The sequence below is a fragment of the Cucumis melo genome, chromosome 7 (genome assembly GCF_025177605.1).
Source record: "Cucumis melo cultivar AY chromosome 7, USDA_Cmelo_AY_1.0, whole genome shotgun sequence".
Classification (NCBI taxonomy): Eukaryota; Viridiplantae; Streptophyta; class Magnoliopsida; order Cucurbitales; family Cucurbitaceae; genus Cucumis; species Cucumis melo.
Genome location: NC_066863.1, coordinates 7,058,530 through 7,080,141, shown reverse-complemented (window position 1 = coordinate 7,080,141; position 21,612 = coordinate 7,058,530). Strand labels below are relative to the sequence as shown.

The following is a 21,612-nucleotide window of genomic DNA, read 5'->3' as shown; positions in this document are numbered from 1 at the left end:
ACGTGCATTTACTGTGACTTCTGCCAAACCCCAACTATGGCCTTCTCGTAATTAAATACAAATCCATGCCCTTTTATTTAACTCCTCACGCGGAAGAGAGGCCCCCCCCCCCTTCCCCCTTTGAAATTAACAAATTAAAAATATAAAACGACTGCACCATGCGCCGCTTGAAATTCAATCGTCACCGATCCAAAAATCACCCTTGCCACGTGGTCCAATCATATTCGTCTGTCTTCCCTATATATAACCCTCGCATCACGCAATCACTACCCCTACTCCTTGATAGGGTTCCACTAGCCTTAAATGCCTAACCATTTCTTTCTCCTTCTCTTTCTCTCTCTCGCTCTATTTTTTTTCACCCTCTTGTCCTTCCCCTCCCCCCCCCCCCCTCTCTCTCTCATGGCGATGGCGATTTTTCTCCTCTCTGCTTCTTTTTGGTTCAGTCATCGGCGGTCTCTAATTCGCTTGGTGCAGGTCGGGAACTGTTTCGCTTTTTGTTCACGTTGATCTTGATTGTTGTTGTTTCTTTCAATTTCCTCTGCGTTGTTCAGGGGAAATATATATGTGTGTGTGTAATCGAGCGAATTGGATCCCGCCTTGCATCAACTGAATCCGAGACAGCGATGAAGATTTCATGGATCTAGCATCTTTTACCTGATGCAGTTTCTTTGAGGTTTGAATTGTTTTCGTCCTATAATTTACTATTAAGATCTGGAAAATCCACCTCTAGGAGCTTCGATATTGAATTTCGAAGGTTTAATTTAATTACTTCACTTCTGTGCTCTGGATTTTTATCAAGCTTTAGATGTTATGGTGCTGGTGAATCAATGCGTGTTTACATGTCTTAATTAATTGTTTTGTAGGAGTATCTGATTTTTTTTTTGTCTGTGTGTTTTTGAGGTTTGATTTGGCAGCTGAATCGGAATCGGTTTATATGCTATTTGCTCGATCTGATGATCTCTCTATTCGAAAAGTAAATAGTAATGGAACTAAAAGTGCTTTCGGTCAATTTGAACAAATCGTTGTTTGTGCAGTGTGGTCCACGTTTGCGTCATTCGCTTTTCTTGATTCTTCCATTTTGCAATTATTTCATGGATTCACAGTGCGTTTCGAGTAAAATTTCATTAAACAATGATTCATTTTGGTTGTTTCTTATTATCGTTATTATTTTAATCCCTGTTTTTCCTCCAAATTGCTTTTAGTTTTAGCATCTTTTTTATCTAAATTACCTTTGCCGTCTGGCACCAACACCGTGGTCGAATCTTTTCGTGTTCCTCTTCCGACTAAGCTCAATTTACTGTACTTTTTATTCTCTATATATAGTAACTTTTTTCTCTGTTCATCCTTCTAAAGATGCTCATCCTCTATCCATTCCAAATTTCCTGTTGTTACTCTCTTTGACAGACATTTTTGAAAACCGTCAAAGTCCTTTTTTCAACAGCACACGCAGTTGTACTTATTTTTCTGCAATTTGTGTTCATTTTTTTCTTGGTCATTATCTATCTGTTTGTTCATCTTGGGAAATTTTATACTAGCTTCTTGTTGCAAACTAGTCAAGTACTTATATATTTGTACAACTTCATGATTAACTGAATTGCTTAAATTTTGTATCAAATTCTTTTCTATTAAATTCTATGCTTAATCGTCTTCCTTCCATTATTATTACACTATTTTTACCATTAACTTTAGCTAACGGTTTCTTACAGAATCTTCCAATTTCTTCATTTAAAAATGTTGAGTTTTCATCAATGAAATTTTGCCGAGAATTTTTTGTAATAGGATTGTTGGATGTCACTGTGGCTAAATTCAAAATTTAAGGAGCTCAGCGAAAAGAAATGGTGGAGAATCTGATGAAGGTCAGTCAGTTATATTTGAAGTTTTTGAACTATTGCTAATATAGTGAAGTGTTTTTTCTTTTTAAATGTGGATAATTAGTAATTATGTATATAGCTTTTGATCAGTTTTACTTTAAAAGTAAATATAGTTGTAAGATTAAAGTGTATTAATGTCTTTTTATGATCAAAGTTTACTAATTTTTCCTTTAACCAATTAGAAGCTAAAATGCTTGCCACTTTTGTGTCAAAGATCCGTTGGATAGATGCCAACCAACGCATATCGAATCTTTTACTCCCACAAATTCTTGATTTAAAAAAGAGAAGGCTATTATTTCAATTTTGAAAAAAAAAATTAGGACCCTTTTAGCGAAGACATTCTTATTGAATTTTTTTCCCGAAAATAAAGAATCGGAATCAAACCAAAATTTGAAAAATTTTAAATTAAAACCAAACAATCAAAAATTATTTAACAGTATTGGTCATGAATTTTTTAGTGAAGGTAGTTTTGGGGGTTGATTTCTTACCAAAAACAAATCAAATCCAATTAAAAACATATTTAAAAAGTTAACGAACTTATTCTGTCACAAGTTTTCGTACAAGTAACATTTTTTAGTCTATGAAGTGGTGTGATTTAATAATCTTTCATTTGTAGATTGAAACTTTTGGTAAAAAAAACCAATGATGGCGGCTAAATTATTACAAATTGGTTATTTGTATGATAGTTCAGGGATGAAACTTTTTTTTTTAAAACTTTTGAAAGGGAAAAAGAGTTTGTCACATAATAATAAATTATAGTTTGGCAATTACATTATACTATAGTAACCATCTCTTACTAATATAATTTTTATTTTACTCAACAATTGAATACAGTCGAACACTTATTCAAAAATTCCAGTTTTTTACGATACTATTTGCAACAACTTTTCCTATCACTTTTTACACACCAAATTACAATAATTGAAATTTACAACCTAAATACAAAAGACCGGTAAAATATTAGTTTGGCAATTTTTTTAGAATGTACGTGAGTACTAGAAGTGAAACAGGGGAATACAATAAAAACAAAACAAAACAAAACAGGATATGGCTGTTTTAGGGAGATGTCGATCTCCCAATCTTAGTATAAGTATTCCTTTCTACAGTAACGAAACTGTGGGAGGGTATGGTTGGATAGAACACAGGATCGTGAGTGTGGGTCTAACCTTGGGCCCTTGGTGAGTTTAGAAGGTTTGTCGGCCCAGTCCGATGGGCCACAGCTCTTCCAACTACTTCTTTGGGGTTTGTTCCGATTTGGTTTGGTCCGAACCAACCATACCCATGAAATTGCGGTTGTGTATGCTATTGAAAGGGAAAGAATAAAAATTAAAAGTTGTGTACAGCTGGTCTACATTCATCTATGGTGCATTGCTCTACTGCATTTAATTATAAAAAACTGCCACGTGGATTTTTAGAAAAATATTTAAAATTTGTTTTTATAAGTGAGTAGGGAAGGGAGCGCGAATTTGTGTTAAGTTATCCTATTGTTGTCATTGCTGCGTTATTATTTCAATATTTGTCATTTGTCATTCCAATTTTCATGTAGATAATAATTAGTTTTTATTTAATCTTTATAACATTTTCTTTCTAATTGTAATTTTTTTAAAAGATTTCGAGATTTAACTGTTTGTTTGAATATTTGAACAAGTTCGGTAATTGGTTTAAGTTTTCAAATCTTAGACCACAACTGTGTCTTTTATGAGTCTTTAATTTTAAACTAACATATTATCTTAATTATCATATATATTTGCTATGGATTTTGATGATATCAATAATATCTAAATGACTGGTTGGTTTAAATATATATTTCACTCTAATTTCAATGTCAATTAAATTGATATTTTCAATTGATAAGTTTGTTGTGAATTCGAGTGTTTTAAAATTAAAACTCAGTTTTAGTGATAAAGATTTTACTTTTTGAAATTTAAACTCTCTCCACCTTCTTTACTGAACATTCTCTTGTTATGGATGAACTCTACATGCTCGATGATTGAATTCTATTTATTGGTGGTTAAATTCAAAAACTCTACTAGCTACACATTTATCAATTAGCTAATCCTACAATTTTGAAAACAAAATAATTTTCGTATCTTGGTTGTTTGGACCGTTAGTGATATATAATTAAATTTGTCCTCGATCATCAACTTAACCTTTCAGGTGAATTGACGGTTTAATATGGTATCAGAGATATGTCTCTAACTTAATCATGTTAGGATGATTCTCAGGCGTCGAACAAAAATGTGGTATAGTCTCGAAAGCTTCAAAAAGTAGGTCATGATCGATAGTGTGCTCACAGAAGAGAAGCTAGTCTAGATAGAGCATAATAGATGAATGACTGCTTAGGGGGAGCCTGGCAGATGAATGGCTATTTGAAGGGAGGATTGTAATGTAAGACTTGTTCGAGGGGAAGATTATAAAGCAACCAAAGCCTCACATCGGTTAGATAATGTGATGATCTTGGGTATATGAGTGAGGACAATTACTTTCGTCAAGCTTTCTATAATTTATTTGAATTTTTCTTCTCTATTTTGTAAATATAATTTTATTTTGGTTTTGTAAATATAATTTTATTTTGGATAATTTTATTAACATTTATCATATAACGACAAGGACAAAGGTGTTGTAAAAAAATACTATTTCAATTCATTTATTGATGTTCTTGGAGCGAATTACTTACTCTGGGTTTCATAGAAAGTATGATTGTAAGGTTAAAATTTAAAAGAATGGATGGAATGACACTACTGAGGTTTCGTGGCTTAATTTGACTCAATACGGGAAATTTTAATTTACTATGTCTAGACATGGTAAGGATCAATACGGGAAAATTTAATTTACTATGTCTAGACATGGTAAGGATCGACGGACCAAAAGCTCCTTTGAGTTTGTGGAGAGGCTTGTCTTGTTAATTTTGTTTCGCTCTCCTTAGTCCTTAGTTTTGTTAATAAAGGAGACTTAGCTTTATTAGTATGAATATTTAGTACTACCAAGAATGGAAAATTTTAAATAACTATACATTATCTGAATGTCAACATGCTTCTTAAAATATAGTTGAACTATTCTAAGAAAAAAAATTCTAGCTTATGTAAGGGATCGGTATCGTGTTTTCATTTCTTAGTGCGCAAAAAGGGGTGTTGGGGTCGTAATGGAATGATATTTTGCAATCATTTTAATCCAAAATTTATGTTTTAGTTTATTGTTTTAGGTTTGATAATTTATGATATCATATTCATTTCATTTGTACAGTTTTTAACTTAACCATCCTTTTTATTGTTCGTGCTTCACAATTTTATTTTCGGTTCTTCGTCCATTTCAATATCTCTCATATTCATTTTGATTAGATTTCGGTTCTATAATCTCATATTTTTATTTCTATCCATAGGGGTGTAAACGGGTTGGGTTGGGGGCCTTTTGAATCCAACTCATATTTTCGAATTGGTTGGGTTGACAATCGAATAATCCAAATTGTATTACCAACCTAACCCAACCCATAAAATATGGGTTCGGTTGGGTTGTATTTTTCTAAGATGATGACTTTCAAATTTAATACATGATCTCGGACCTTAGTTGCACCTAGATGACCTAAAATTATTGCTTTTAATTCATTCGATTCCAGGCATACACTGCCCCGAAATGCCCCGGAATGAAATAATTATTCCTTTAAGTTATTGAAGCTCGGGCCTTAGTGACACTGAGATGCATTGCAAGAAATCAAGGTTTTTCCGACGCATAAAAAGATGTCGGAAGAAATAATGTCGGAAAATACGCCTTATCTCGATGCCATTTTTTACACGTTGGGCAAAAGAACTTTTTCCGTCGTTGGGGTGAATAGCGTCGGAATAACAACTTATCTTGACGCCCCATGCACGCGTTGGGAATTATCAGTTGGAAATTTTCATACATTAATTATGTCAGATAGGTTTTCCTAACGTATCTTGCATGGCGTCAGGGACGTTGTCGGGAGTAATCTGAGATCTCGACGCCATTGACGATTCATCGAGAATGGCATCAGGAGAAGTTTATAATTTTTTTTAAATATATTTAACTTCTCCTAACGCCGTTGTGTACGGCGTCGAGAGACGTTTATAATTTTTTCATTTTATTTAACTTCTCTTGACGTTGTACATAACGGCGTTGGGAGCGAGCAAGCGAGGGAGAGAGATTCAAACTTCCAAAAGAGGAAGAAGATTTCTGTCGCCGGTCTTTGCCGTCCCTCGCCGTTGGTAAGTCAATCTCTTCTCTTTTTTTTCTTTATTTTGGTTTAGGTATTAAAAATATAATTAATATTGTGATTGTTTTGTGTATTTGTATCAATAATGTTTAAACTATGTTCATTTTGTTGTAAATTTGTTGTTAATTGTGTAAATTTTGTTTTTATTGTGTTCATTTTGTTATTGTTTTTATTTTTCTTTATGTTTAAACTATATACCTAGTGTTGATTGCTAATTTTTCCATTCGTTTGTTTAGATCTCATTCTTGGTTTTGTAAAAAAAAAAAACTTCCATTAAAAATAAAGGATCTCCCAACGTACAAAATATAGCATCGGGAGATCCCTTGACATCTCCCAACGCTCTATTTTGTGCGTCGGAAGATGTCAAGGGATCTCCCGACGCTATATTTTGTTTGTCGGGAGAGCCTCTCCTGACTCATTTTCTCCGATATCGTTTCCGACGCGGATTTATGCACTTTTCATATATCTCTCGATGCTTTTGTACGTCGGAAGACCTCCATTTTCTTGGTCCAGGATTATCTATATATATAATTAATTCGGGTTAGGTTGGGTTGAATTAAATTTTTCAAAACCCCAACCCAACTCGAAAAACACCAAAATTTTCAATCCGGCCTAACCCATATCTTAAACTAACTCAACCCAATTCATACAATATGAGTTGGGTTGTCCAAGTTGTCGGATTATTCAAGTTGGACTTACGCCCCTACCTTACCAATTGTTTATTTATTTTTTGTTTCTTTCAATTAAGAGGAAATTGTTCTCTTAACCTATTGTTTTTATTATTAGTAGAATTTATAATAAGAAAGAGGGGATATAAATGGTTGTTAAATTATTTTTTATTGCATCGATTTAATTATCGTTTGTTTGTTACCTGAATTTAACTCAATTGATATTCAAGTGTATATTGAGGTATCCTCGATGATTGTACTAAAAAAAGAAAAAAGTTTACCATTTGTTTTTTTAATCACTTGAAGTCGATTTACTATTTGAAACACAAATATATTTATCCATTTGCTATAAATTCGGACGCAAATGGGTAGTGGATAATAAGTTGTGAGGATTTTGTATAAACGGTTTTAGTTTTGTAACCTTCCTTCATGCAAATAAGAACAATAACCTTTCGCTTAAGCAATTATATGGCTTTTTAGGAAGCGCTAACCCATCCAACTCTCGAATACCAATTCAATTTGATTAAGACACTCTAGCTCGAGTCCAATTGTAGTTAACATATATTACTCTAATGTGAATTATTTAAATGGATTGAACATTATTCCACCTTGCAATCAATGTATGCTGATCAAAAGGTTTGTGGCTCAAATTCGAATCCATCATCTTCAATCTGTACTAAAAGAACGTTAGATCATAATTTATTTATTTATTTTTTTAGGAAATTTGAAAGTTTTCGTTGATTCTGATTGTTTTTAGATTTTATGTTTGTATTTAGTGTAAAAGAGAGGCAGCAAAGACAGAAAAGTTTGTGGCATTTTTTGAGAGAGGAACAAAATTAAATGCTCTTTCTTCCACATTCACAAAAAGATCATGGAGGACATGTGGAGTGGAGGAGAAAGTGGAAATCTACACCCACCCCCCACCTTTTGTTTTCTTTTCTATTCTTCCACCAAATATACACATTATATATATATATATATATATATATATATATAAAGTTAAATGGTCCTTAAATTCCGTTTTTATTTAAAAAATGCTTTTATACTTTCGACCGAATTAAAGATTATGGGTCAATAACCTAAAATGTTGTGGTGATTTAAATTTTCGTGTAGGGATGTTTTTTATCTCAATTTTTATGCAAAATTGTATGGTGAAAAATGTTTATGAAAGTTGAGAGGTAATATTGCAAATTTTCAAAATAATGACTTTAAGTTGAACTCGAAAAGTATAAAAGAGTAGATTTTGAAATGGAGAAATTGATCTGAAAGAGATAATTTAGTGAAGAAAAAGGGGTGTTTGCCAAAGTGATAAAACCACACAATGTTCCCATTCTCATGCATGTGATGTTTCCAATTGTCCGTTCTCCTTTTTTAATTCAACATACAATAATATGCCGTTGCTTTTTATTGAAATGGTGCTTCTATTATTATTATTATTATTATTTTGTTCAATCATACTTAAAATATTATATGATATTTCGATATATTTGTAAATCAACCTGTGATGATTTAACCGATATCTTTTATAGAAAATATATATGAATCTGAGTACAAGTATTACTGAAATATCTATGGCCGTGAATATAGATGTTGTTAATAATATTTATAATAAAGTTTGAAAGTAAAAATAAAAGAAATTGTAGTAAAAGAACAAAGTGCTAAAAATATTTATAAAATATAGCAAAAATTTTAGATTATATCATGATATACTTCTATTGGATATATTATTGATAGAATATGATATCTTAATATATTTTGTGTGTATATATACACACATTACGGTGAAAATGCGCTTAAAAATATGCACTAAAAAATAACTTACTTACAAATTAATTTTTTTATTACATAAATATCTATTGATGAGATAATTTATTGATATGTTCATATACAATTGAAGTATCGTCATTGATGTGTTGATATTTCGAGAGGAAATGAATACATAGATGTTATTTTTTTAAAAAACTGGTCATATCCATGTGAACAATTTTAAAAATTATTTTAAACTTAAGTCTTGCCTTAGATCACTAGTTGACTTATAAGCTTAAGTAGATTTACACATAATTTTGAATACGAGATCTTCATTTGATGATGATATGTTTTTCTTTTTTATATATATATATATATATTTGAAATTTAAACATATGAACACGAACATTATTGATAATTTGTGATTTATGAGTTTATTTATTTTGTTATTTACTTTTGAGTTCACCCATTATTGAATGAATCGAATTCACAATTTATATTTCATGCGATATCATACTACATTAGACATCATTTCAAAACCAAATCTAACAATTATAGAAGTAAACTTATTGTCTTATAAAAACTATCACTTGAATTTTGAATACAAGATCTTCATTTCGAACATTATTTTGGGGAGAAATTTTGAAAAAGAATATTTGAAAGAAAACTATTTTGAATTAGTTCCAAAATAAATTCTCTCTTTTAATTAAGCTTTTAGTCAATTTATTGGACCAAGCTAAAGTGACTAGCTAATTTAATATCTTTAAACTCACATGGTTCAATTTCTCATCTTCCAATTGCTAAATGATATACACACACACACACATATATAGTGATCTTAAGAATTATAATAACCATATAAAAAAGAAAAAGAAAGAATATATTTATCAAAAAGATTTGAATTGAAATGAGTAGTGTAGGGTTGTTTAGGGTTTGAAGGCGTAGGAACCAATGCACATTGCTCATAAGGTGAAAATGAAATGAAACTAAAGGAATCAATGGGGCGTTTTGTTATATCACAATCACTAATGAAAACGATGTTTATTTGTCCATTTTCCTTCTAATTAATATTATATATATTTCGCCTTTTCTTTTTTATAAAAACAAAAAAACAAAAAGTTACATATTTCAATATAATTGTAATTGTATATTGGGAAACTTTCAGGAAGTTAACAAAACACCAAATTATTTATGGCCGGAGTAACAAAGCCCATGAAATTTTTCTGTCTTTCTTTTTTTTTCTTTGTTATGATTCTTTCATCGTCTTCCTTCTTTTCCTTTTCTTTTTTTCTACTGCGATTTCTTTCCATCTTCTTTCTTATTTTCTGATTTTTTTACGTCGTTTAATTTTTTCATCGTTTTTCTTCTTTTTCTTTTCTTTTTCTCGATATGATTTCTCTTTCCATCGTCTTTCTTCGTTTCTGATTCTTTTTTTATGTTGTTTAAATTTGGGTAACCGAATCTCAACGACTGTGTACAAAAAATAGCAAAACCTAAAAGATTATGTATAAAGAATCTTGAAAAAAAAAATCATTTAGATTGTAGTAGCCAAATGTAAATGATCATGTAAAAAAACAAATAATCGGGTAGACAAATATAAACGATCGTGTACCAAAAGAATTAAAAAAATGGTTTAGCCAAAACTAAACGATCATGTAAACAAATCTAAATGATCGTGTAGTAAAAGAATTAAAAAGAATCGTTTAACCAAACCTATACGATTGTATAACCAAATTTTGAAAAAAAAATCTTTTAGATTTGGGTCCAAGTCTAACAATCAAATTTAAATGGTGGGCCTTTGCGCTTTTTTCGTTTTCGAAATTGTTTCAGTATAAATATTTTTCCGCTTTATTATATTTTTTAAAAGATCCCTTTATATACATACATACTTTACGTTGATTTTGAACTCTTGCTTTTCATTTCCTTTTTAATTTTAGGTCATGTTTGACCATTATTATGTTATTTTATTTTATTTTTTAAATTAAACATAATAAACATTATTATTTCCACTTTTAACTTTCTTCTTTGTTATTAACTTTCTGTCACTCGCTTAAAAAACAAAAATTAGATTTTGAGAACTAGAAAAGGGACTTTCAAGAAGTTGTATTTTGGAATTTGGAATTTAGTTAAAAATTTAACTATTATACCTGAGAAAGACGAAAATAATTGTAAGACATGGAAATAAAATAGACTCAGTTTTCTAACGTAAAAAATAAATAGTTATCAATCGAGCCTTAATTTTCATTTTCTATTTTTCATTTTATTCATATGTATATAACAAAACTTCAGATCTATCACTAATAGACACATTCTTCTATTGATAGACACTGATAGAAGTCTATTTGTGTCAATTAGTATCTATCATTAATAAAATCCGAAAAATTTGTTATTTTTATAGTAATTTATCTTTTGAAATTATAAAAATCATAAAATAAACTAAAAATTTAAAGTTATAGAAACTAAAATGAATATCTTAAAAATATAAAATCATAAAATATATGAATCTATAGGTATTAGAGAGTAGGGGCTTTAATCTACTTATCTCATAATTTGAGATTCCCTTTTATTTAGTTTTGTCCCTCACATATAAACAATAATAATAATTAAAAATACTTATTTGGGTTGGTTAGCTAATTACTTATTTTCTTAATGTTGAATTAGTAACCATTTTGTTTATGTATATTTTATTCTTAGAGACCTTTTTTCTAACAAATGTTTATGTAATAATAGAAGTTTTCATTGTTTTTTTATAACATCCCCATTTTTATCTAAATGATATAAACTCAACAATAATTAATTGTTATATACTGTTCGATGAGAATGAATAATCAAACTTCCAACTCCTCAAAATGAAATTGAATTCAACTTTCTTCAATGTACAATAAATACAAATCATAAACCATCACAAGCCAACTAATTTTGTATTATTTGTTGGTAACAAGTCATTTTCTTTCACTAAATTACATTAATATCAATTAAAAATTATATACAATAAAATTATCTCTCCAAAAATAATCTCTAAAAAAAATTAATGCATAGTTGATTCAGATAAATAAGATTGACAAAGAAAAACAAATAAGTGGTTCTTTTTTATTCGATTGTTTATCATTTTTTACTCAAAATGATACGTTAACCGTTTTAAAATAAAATTGATATGAAAATATATATATTAATTGATTCATACAAAAGTTAAGAGTTAAATTAACGTAGTTATTAGTTAAAGTTTTACACCTCTCAGATTTTTGTGTCATAAATTGATTTTGCAGGTAAAAGATATAAGAGAAAATGACCCTTTTAGCTTCAAAGTCTTTAGGAATATGTAGGTTTTGTCTTTGAGTTTTAAAAATATACATTATTGGTCCTCACATTCATAAGATAGACTCTTTTTGATCTTTCAATTTTCAAAATGTACATCTTTAATCACGAACTTTTAAAAATATGTTTAAAAGGATTCTTAGGTAACTTTATACTCTTATTTTAAATAATTACTTGACATTTTAAATTAGAAGAATGATCTATGAAAATGATATCCACTCTAAAACTATTTTTTTTTCTAATTTTTCTAATAATTATTTTTAAAAAAATCAAAAAAAGAAAAAAAAAAGACTATAAGTGTCTTTTAACCTATTTAAAAAATCGATAACTAAAAATGTATCTTTTTAAAACTTAAAGAACAAATACACGAGGTAAAACTGTAATATGAAAACAAGAAATATAATATTAAAAATAAAAAAAGAAAGAAAATAAGCAAAATTTCAAAATTCTCTACTAATTCCATTTTCTTTGAAAATTTCACCCATGTATATATATCTTAAGTCATCGCTTATAAACAATTTAGCAAACATGAGGTGGATTACATGATTCGTATCTTCAAAATATTTGAGAAAGGAGTTAGAAGTGTAGGAGAATGACAAAGGGTAAAAATGGGCATCGAGATTAACGATATTAATAATATAATTAAAGTTTTGGTCGCGGAATTAATTATTAATCACTATTGTTTTTATTACTGATTTGAATTAATCATTACGAAAGGAAAATAAAACCAAAAAAATGTTTTGAAAGAGAAAGGGGAATAAGAAACCGCCAAAACGGATCCAATAATCGGGTTTGGGCCCCGCCCATTAGTTTTCAATGGACCCACTTTAAATCCAACTGGACTTCCAATTGCCACGTGAGAAAGCGCGTGAATTCCATACGCGAAGCCCTACTTAAAACGAACGGGCCTGATGAACTAACGGCGCGTGATCTAACGCGCCTGAACCCGTATTCCACTTCGTACAATTCCTTTCTCTCTCTAAATACAATCACTCTTCTTCTTCTTCTTCTTCTTCTTCTTCCACACTCTCTCTAAAATCCATCCGCCATTTTCACTCTCCCGAAGCTCTGTAATGGCAGTGCATTTCTTTCCTTAGGGTTCAGTGGAGCTTCCGGTGAAGTAGCTTTTACGGTTGAGTTTGCTTAGAGATGCTTTTCCAGCTCCGCCGTGAAACGCCGCTGCGAAATCCGCTTTCCGGACTCAGGTTGTTTGGCTTTACTTTTGCATTTTGCCTTATTTGCGCTAGATCCTAAGGCTGCTTGGTTCGAGACTTTTCTCTCTAGTTTCTCGTATCTATCTACTATTCTATAAGACTTCACGATTCACTAGGATTGTTTTGTTTTCTACACTGCGTTGTTTGTGGATTGTATTTCTTCTGTATAGTTTGTCTTAAAGCTACAGAAATCGGAGAGAGATTGGTGAGGAAATGATGTTCGAGTTCTAGACATCTTGTTTTGTGGCTCTGTGAATGTATTGAAGTTCGTGACCTTTCTCGGCGCCCAATCTCTCGTGTGCTTGCTTTTTCCGGTTCTCCTCCTTAAGTTTCCTTTTAAGCAACTTTTGAGAAGTGGTTTTTCAATTGTTTTTCTTTTCTTTTTGTTGAATCATGATGGTAAAGTCCATTTTCTACCAGTTTCTCTGGACCCAAAAAATTCATATAATCCTTTTCATTCCCTTTTTTCCTTTACCTTTCTTTTACTTTTTGGTCCTGTTGACTTTTTCTTTTTTCTGATCTTATTATTTTAAACGAAAATCAAACGGCCATCATGATTATACAGCTGAAACATTGATGGATGTTCATAACAAGTTTGATTGGATTAAAATTTCTTCCTTATCCTTAGTATATAGACATATTCCACTCCTTCAAATCATTAACCTCGTTCCATTATTTCATCAAAATTTCTCTTCCTGAAAGGACTAATTGTTGACTAATGATCATGTAGTGGGCTTGTGTTCATCCGCCTGTTTGTCACATTTTCTGCTGCAAGTCTATTGTAATTTTGGTCAATCATATTTCCTCCATAGACCCAAGCTGTCATAAAAGATAACAAGATGATGTCGATGAGGAGAAGGTTGGCTTGCTGCACAAGGGACCGAGGGATCAGCATGGACATGGACGAGCAAGAGAGTAAGCCTTAGCTTCCCTTTACTGTTTTACGTATCAGGACCATTTGGCTTTTAAAACCATCATCAAATTCCATTTTAATACTACTAATTTTGGCTTCAGCTAGATTTTAGTTTTTGTTCAAAAATTTCTAAACTAACTTCGTCCTTGATTGATATAAATATCACTGTTAATTCAAAAAGTAACTACAACGGATTTGAATTTGAAAATTTAGGAATAACTCCACATGCCACTAGGACATTTTTTTATTCATACAAGTTTGACTGCTATATTAGTTTGAAATACACTCACCACGACCACATGCTATGAAGAATTTTTCTCTCCTTCGAATTTCTTTATTGCTAAGAAAGGCTATATAAGACGAATTTGAAAAGAAAGGGGCCGATGATGGTGGGCCAGGTTGAGAGTAAAGAACGCGTTTGTTAGGGTTTGGTAAAGAAATTAAGGGGGCTCGAGAGAAACGATGGGTCCGTAGGGTCAGATCATGTGAAAGGGTTTGGGTGCAGTAGGAAGATATTACTACCGAGTGTTCCCCTGTCTCTTATTGACCCATTGGTTAGTCCCATGCAAATTCTGGTGCCTTCATTTATGATTCTGAAGGTAGTATTTATTATACTGGAGTCCATCAAAGCCCATAAATGGGTTGGGTTTATGGTGCTGTGTATAGAATATGGTTCTTTTTCCTCTCTTGATTTTATTTTAGTTCAACGATCGGGTGGGAGTTGATGAGGAGATTGAACTTTCCACTTTTTGATAGATCGAGGAGATATGGAATCCATTTAATTCTGTTTGGATTGGTTTCTTAATTTTTAATGTTTCGGATTCCGTTGGGGGTGGGGGGTTAGTGATGCAGGTATATAAATTTCATCCTAAATACATTTCCAAATTTGATAGTGAATAATATAGGAAAGAAAGCATTGTATTTGAAAAAAAGATGAAAAAGTTTGTATATATATAAAAGCAAGAAAGCACGGATACGGTTTTTTTGAGGTGTTGGTCACTGATATACATGGACAGGTTTTAGGCTTTGTTCGGTTGATTTTAGATTAAGAGCGGCTGGTTTATTATTTCGGAAATTTCGGATATGCTTAGAACATGTGAGAGATTTGATCGGGCAAACACCCGGGGCATGGGCATTTTAGCTTTTAGTACACGATGAAAAAGAACTGATAATCTATTCTGAACCCTTTTTAAAGGAAACTTTTACTTACTTTTTAGTCTTTAGAACCGAAAAAGACACCCTATCCTCAATCAAAATGTCGAAGGTTCATCCTCAGAAAGTCACGCCTTCATATGATAAAAAAACGACATAAATTCATAGGAACTATACTAATACAAAAGGAAGAAAATTTATTAATTCATCTGGTAAAATCTCATGGCCTATTTTGAGGAAGAATGAGAAATGCCGTGTATTATCATGGTCTCATGCTTGAGTCTATCGTTTTTTTTTCTGTTCAACAATTTGGATTAGGGGTTGAAACATTGACCTCTTAGATGTTAATCAATGCCTCATGCGCTTAGCTATGCTTGGATTATCTGCTTGGGATTATCCATAACCATATCCTTGTTTATATGTTTTATTTTTTTAGTCCTTATTCAAACAATCATGTGATTCTAGTTCCAATTTAATAATTCGTGCGTATATAATCAAGATATGACAAGTCGAGTGAATTTAGCTTTGAATTTTATTTTTTATTAGTTTTTTTTTCTTCTAAAAAGAATGTTATTTCTTTGCAACATAAGTGTTTTGATTTTTGAGCATGGAACACGTATAAATGGTGTAAAAAATTTAAAATATTTTGGTTCTGCTTTAGACTCTAAGTGATCCCCTCCCAGGTTCTATTATAAAATAACAGGCCTTGGTCCATGTGACTTTGTTGGTGCTTAGCACATGGGTGATGTGTCCGGGTGAGAAGTCCGTGACTTTAGATTTCCTTGGCTTCCCATATTAGCAGTTTTCCACGGATGGCTCAAATCTTGAACGCTGTCAGATTTTAAATTGAATAGAATTTATTACATTATTTGTCAATTTAAAAAAATTGACATCTAATATATCATTTGTTAAACGATGTTTGGGACTAAATTTTTGGAAATTTCATTGGCTTACTAGGAAATTGGTGAAGTGGGTGGAACATTTTCAAAAATATTTTAGTAAATATAGCCTAGGCAGACAAAGAAATTGTTAGTGGGGGACATGACACAGTTGAGAAAAGTCGGGTAGTATGACTTGTGCGTCGCCGTCGGGGGGAAATTGGTTTAAAATTTTTTAGGGATTTTTGAGCTTCCAACACGCCATACGAAAAGGACAAACTCAGCCCACTAATTGCTGTTGCTTTCATACCCCCCTCTCTATATTTTGGTTCTGGTTTTTATTTTTAGGCAAAAATCATCCAAACACACACCTTAGGTCAAATATCCAAATTGCCAGAAAAGACGGACAATCTCTGCGGTGTGTCTTCAGCCAGTTGGCTTTGTAGCACTTCTGGGTGTATTATTCTTTCTTGGAAGTAGTATGATAGTATCTGACTACGGTCCAAATAACAATAATCACCGAAGTTTCTGCTTTCGTTTGGGCGGTATATTTTCTGATAAAAGTGAACCCCATTGCTCAGAAAATCAATAAAAATGTTAAAAGTTTTGTAGGTGTTATTTTTTTTCTTTCTATAGTCTGTAATTTGTAAGTCCAAGCAATTCTTGCAAGAGCGGCCCTTGCATTTGGATCTGCTTGAGTTCATAGTCAACGAAGAGTGAATTGTATTTTGGAACAGCTTCGCAAGATCCAGTATGCGTAAATCTCTTCTTTCTAGCCGTGGCAGTCGGGTCGAACGTCTAAGTCGAACTAATAATTATTTTGCCTTTTCACACACGTCGTTCAACTTTTTTAGACCAGGGGAATTCTTTTGTCGTTTCTCCTCCGTTTTAGAAGTGGTAACAAGATCCACATTAGAAACTAGTCAAGCCCATTAATTAATCCCTAATTACCGCTAACTCAGGCCAATAAACCCTCATGTTTGATTTCCCTCGTGCACACTGTTTAGCCGCAAGGAGTCAAAAAAATTGAAGATCAAATTTTTAATCCCTTGATAAGAATTATCTGTTCGTTCCTTCCATTTTTGCCACTAAGTAGCTGAGGAAGAAATCAGTGAAACTGTACGACGGGTAAAAATGGAAAATATTCTGCAAAGGTTCGGAAAGTTCGTCAAAGCTAACGGGAAGAGGTGTCTTACAGGGAAAGCAATCTGTAAATTTTGAAATCTAGATTCATATGATGATCACAAAATAAAACTTTCAACAACAGATGTAATGATCCTTAATCGGTGGGTTTTGAAAGCCAAATTAATTTTTTTAGTTCTATTTATATTCCTGAGGAAGACCAACGATACAGTACACTAGAAAGTCTTCAGAGTTTTATGTCTCCACATCAATAATTCTGAGCCCAGGCAGTTAAAATCACTGTATTTCACACATATCTTAGTAATTAACAGGATTCGACCCGTACTTATTGTATTCAAACAAAAAAGAGTTCATTTTCTATTTTTTCTTCTTTTTCATAATTAACTCAAGAAAACGTAAAAGCTTCAACTCTTCTCTTGATTGCCCTCTTTTTTGTTTGCTTAAATTTAATGCAAGATAACCTAAAGTTATTTATTGACAAATAATTTTTTTCCATGGGATTCAGGGATTATTACTTTTAATGGTCTTGAGAGTTGCGTTTTAAACAATCAAACCTACGAAAATGATAGCAGATCGAGCAGAGCAGATGAATGCACAACTGATTCATTGGAGGATCATGATTCAAGCTCTTCTTCTAGCAAGGATGCCTGTGGATCTTTCTCCTCAAAATGGTTGGCAATGAATAGGGACGAGCAGGATTTGGATGAGTGGGAACTACCTGAAAGCCCTCAGCACTTTTATAAGAAAGAAAAACATGATTCCTCCGTTCAGGTTTCAGACATGGATGCAATGAAAGAGAAGTTCTCAAAACTATTGCTTGGCGAAGATGTCACAGGAGGGCAGAAAGGGCTGAGCTCTGCCTTGTCACTGTCTAATGCCATCACCAACCTAGCAGGTAGACAATACATTGCATTTCTTATTCATCGTAATGGACTGTATAAATATCTCATGCACTTGTCATTCATTCCCAATCTCGACCTCAAAATAATTATTAAGGTTTTGCAGCCTCTGTATTTGGAGAATTATGGAAATTGGAACCTCTTCCTGACGAGAGAAAGAGTAAATGGAGAAAGGAAATGGACTGGTTGCTCTCTCCTACCCACTACATGGTTGAATTGGTTCCTACAAAGCAAAATGGTACGAGCGGTAGAGTGATGGAGGTTAGTAGTGATTTAGTTGCTACCAGAACTGCAAAACATGTTTTTGAATCTCATACTAACTTGATTTTATGCTCAAATTTTCTGTAGATAATGACTCCAAAGGTTCGTGGAGACGTCCACATGAATCTTCCCGCTCTCCAGAAGTTAGACTCCATGTTACTTGTAGGTGATCTGATTACCTCTTGTCTTTCTGGTGCTTATATTATGGTTCATCTACCTGAATTATATGTTATTTTCTTTCATTACAGGGAACATTGGATTCGATGGTGAAGACCGAGTTTTGGTATGCCGAAGTTGGTAGCAGGGCTGAAGGAAAATGCAAGAGTATGGGCCAAAGCACGAGGTGGTGGCTTCCATTACCAAAAGTACCATCAACTGGGCTATCTGAGAGTGAGAGGAAGAAATTGCTCAACCATGGCAGGGTTGTACATCAAGTATTCAAAGCTACCAAATCGATCAATGAAAGTATTTTGCATGAAATGCCCGTACCAACTGTAATAAGGGAGGCAGTCCGAGCTGTGAGCATTCTCTATTCACTTATACCATACAGTTCGATCTGCTAAGAATCATGCATACTATAGACAACCTTTTGTGACCATGACAAAACTGATCAAAGTTACTATAATAACAAAGTAGATGAATTTTAACAATTTTGATTATGGGCTTTCAAATGAGATTAGATGTACATGTTTTGTCTTCTCCTACGATATATTTTTAAATTGAGGACTTTTTGGCCAAATTTAACGTAACGGTTGAGACATTGGTTTCCTTGTAGGTTGAAATTTCAAATTTACACTCCCTATACGTGTAGTATTTTTTTTAAAATGACACTTTTTGTGATATTTTATTCCTAAATCGGAAACCAAGCTCTCATTGGGTAGTATGATTAGTGTAGAACTTGGTAAATCTAAATTTGTCTTGTTAACTGTTTTGGCTACCATGAATTGTGCAGTCTGGAAAAGCAACTTTGAGTGAAGAACTCTACAAGATTTTGACATCAGAATCTGGTCCAGCTGAGAACATGCTGAATCAGCTTAATCTAAAATCCGACCATGAAGTTCTTGAGGCCATAAACCGTCTTGAAGCTGCCATATTCTCCTTGAAAGAGAAATACACCGAACAAAGTGGCAATAAATCTCCTGTTCGAACTTCTTGGCCTTTTGTCAAGGACCCAACAGCTGGGATTGATAAGTTGAAATTACTAACTGATCGAGCCGAGGTTCTTCTACAGCTACTGAAATCAAAATATCCAAATCATCCCCAAACGTTTCTGGATGTTTCAAAAATTCAATATGGGAAGGTACATGTTCTTTTCACATTCATCACTAGTCGAGTTGGGCATCCATTACGTCTCCTTTGCTTCCTGTCTAAATGAAAACTTGGTTCTCTCTCTCATGTCATTTTACTTATTAAATCAGTAGATTATGACTGTGAGTCTATGACATTGCAATGTGTTATCATACATTGAGATCTTTGTCAAAATGGTACCTCAGAGTACAATAGTAAGTCATAATAACCTGAAAACATTACACTCTACTCAAGCCTCAAAGGAAAACATAAAAATGTGGATTGAACTCTCTCATGGCATTTGACGCACAAAGTTGAGTTGGTAATTATTATAAGAGGGAAGTAATTGAGGGAGTTGATGTAAATATCGAGATGAGAAATGTGAGTTAATGCGAATAACGAAATAATAAATCTCTTCAATTATTGTTGAACCAAACGGTGAGGAAGTCTTTTTTTACCCAATCCAACCTAACCCAATTTAGGAAGCCAAACGCTCCCATTAGAACCATTCCCCTTTCCGGAACAAATAGTACTTTTAATGTTTTTTACTTAATAGATCAGTAGATAATGACATTGCAGTATGATATCATACATTGAGATCTTTGTCGAGATGGTATCTCAACTACGACAGTAAGTCGTAATGACCTGAAAACACGATGCTCATAGGAAAACATAAATATGTAGACTGAACTCTCTTAGTACAACCATTTTTCTTTCTGGAACAAACGGTGCATGTGCACTTTTCATAGACTGTTTTCATGTACATTGACTTGCCAATCTTTGAAAAACAATGCTAGTGCAGAAATCATACAAGTTCCTGCTTGAATTTTTGTAGGATGTCGCACATTTGATCATGGAAGCATATTCGCGGGTGCTCGGAAACTTAGCTTACAGCATACTGTCTAGAATTAGAGATGTACTACAAGAGGATGCCATGTGCAATCCAAATTCACCTGCACCAACATGTTGTTTCCCAGCAATGAGTCTGTTGAACAATCACAGTGATCAAATATCCGTTCTCCATGCGTGGCAGCCACTTATCAGCCACTTGAACAGTCCCGATACGACATTCTCATCCAGCAAAGTTAGAGAAAACTCTCCGACTACAACTCCAAGTCGAAACCGAGCATGGTGCATTGGCAGAGAGGTTTGTAGGAGTGTTTCCTCTGGAAACAACTCACCATAGCCATTTGAAGCACATTGGCAATTGCATTTTGTTGTTGTGTACATGAAGCCATCACGTTATGCAGTTCTATTGAAATCAAAATTTTGTATTCCTCTGGGAATCAGAAAATGCATATTTTGAACTCATTGTATATTGACAGTATAGTTTAAAAAGCCCAGCATATTTATACGTTCCCTATCTAATCTCTATTCTATATAGTAAAATACATTTTGGTCCCTTAGGTTTGAATTTTCCTAACGTTTTATAACAAGTTTGAATTATGATTCTCGCAATCCATTTAATCGTTAATTTATTTAATGAATTGTTGACCAAATGGTTAAAATGTTGAGGTGAACCTACTTGACAACTTTTATGGATGAGATATTTGTTTGCCAGTTTGGTTTTGTTTGTAGAGATTCACGATATGACTTCTCCTTATTTCAACAAAACATGATAAACAAGTGTGTATCTTTACGCCAAGTTGTTGAATAAGATAATGAGATGAAGTCGATGTAGAGGAGATTTGCTTGCTACACAAGAGGCTATGGGGTCAACTTGGACATGAACGAATAAGAGTGTAAGCTTGGCTTCATGTAGAGTTCAATAAACACAAAATTGAAAGTTCGTCGAATAATGGATGTTCAATAGAGTTCTATAAACACAAAATTGAAAGTTCATCAAATAATAGATGTTTAATAGTAGTTTATACAAAATTGAAAATCTAGATATCCATGTCTATATTTAATCATAATAAATAATGGGGTTAGATGATCTTTTGTTTGGAAAAAAAAACAATAATTACAATTGACAAGGTAGTTAGTGTAATAGTTGTCGAAATTGTACTCCAAAATAATAAAGAGTGAATATTCAAA

General features: G+C 32.6%; 1 protein-coding gene and 1 long non-coding RNA gene across 6 annotated transcripts; both read left to right on the top strand.

The window, feature by feature from the left end:
• Nucleotides 1–281: 281 nt before the first annotated feature.
• Nucleotides 282–4,547, top strand: LOC103487634 (uncharacterized). The gene is made up of 2 exons (XR_537306.2): nucleotides 282–673; nucleotides 1,780–4,547. It is a non-coding gene; the product is annotated as an uncharacterized LOC103487634 (long non-coding RNA).
• An 8,221-nt stretch (nucleotides 4,548–12,768) lies between these two features.
• LOC103487635 (rop guanine nucleotide exchange factor 14) lies at nucleotides 12,769–21,033 on the top strand. 5 transcript variants are annotated; one of them, XM_008446037.3, is made up of 8 exons: nucleotides 12,769–13,033; nucleotides 13,773–13,957; nucleotides 17,634–18,023; nucleotides 18,134–18,288; nucleotides 18,376–18,450; nucleotides 18,537–18,806; nucleotides 19,241–19,588; nucleotides 20,411–21,033. In XM_008446037.3, the coding sequence occupies exons 2-8, from the start codon at nucleotides 13,882–13,884 to the stop codon at nucleotides 20,759–20,761; spliced, it is 1,665 nt and encodes a 554-aa protein (XP_008444259.2). In that variant the 5' UTR covers nucleotides 12,769–13,033; nucleotides 13,773–13,881; the 3' UTR covers nucleotides 20,762–21,033. The 5 variants fall into 5 exon arrangements, with proteins under 5 accessions (XP_008444259.2, XP_050943570.1, XP_008444258.2 ...); XM_051087613.1 differs by having other exon boundaries at nucleotides 12,815–13,033; nucleotides 13,855–13,957; XM_008446036.3 differs by having other exon boundaries at nucleotides 12,815–13,033; nucleotides 13,855–13,957; nucleotides 18,125–18,288.
• The last annotated feature ends 579 nt before the right edge of the window (nucleotides 21,034–21,612 follow it).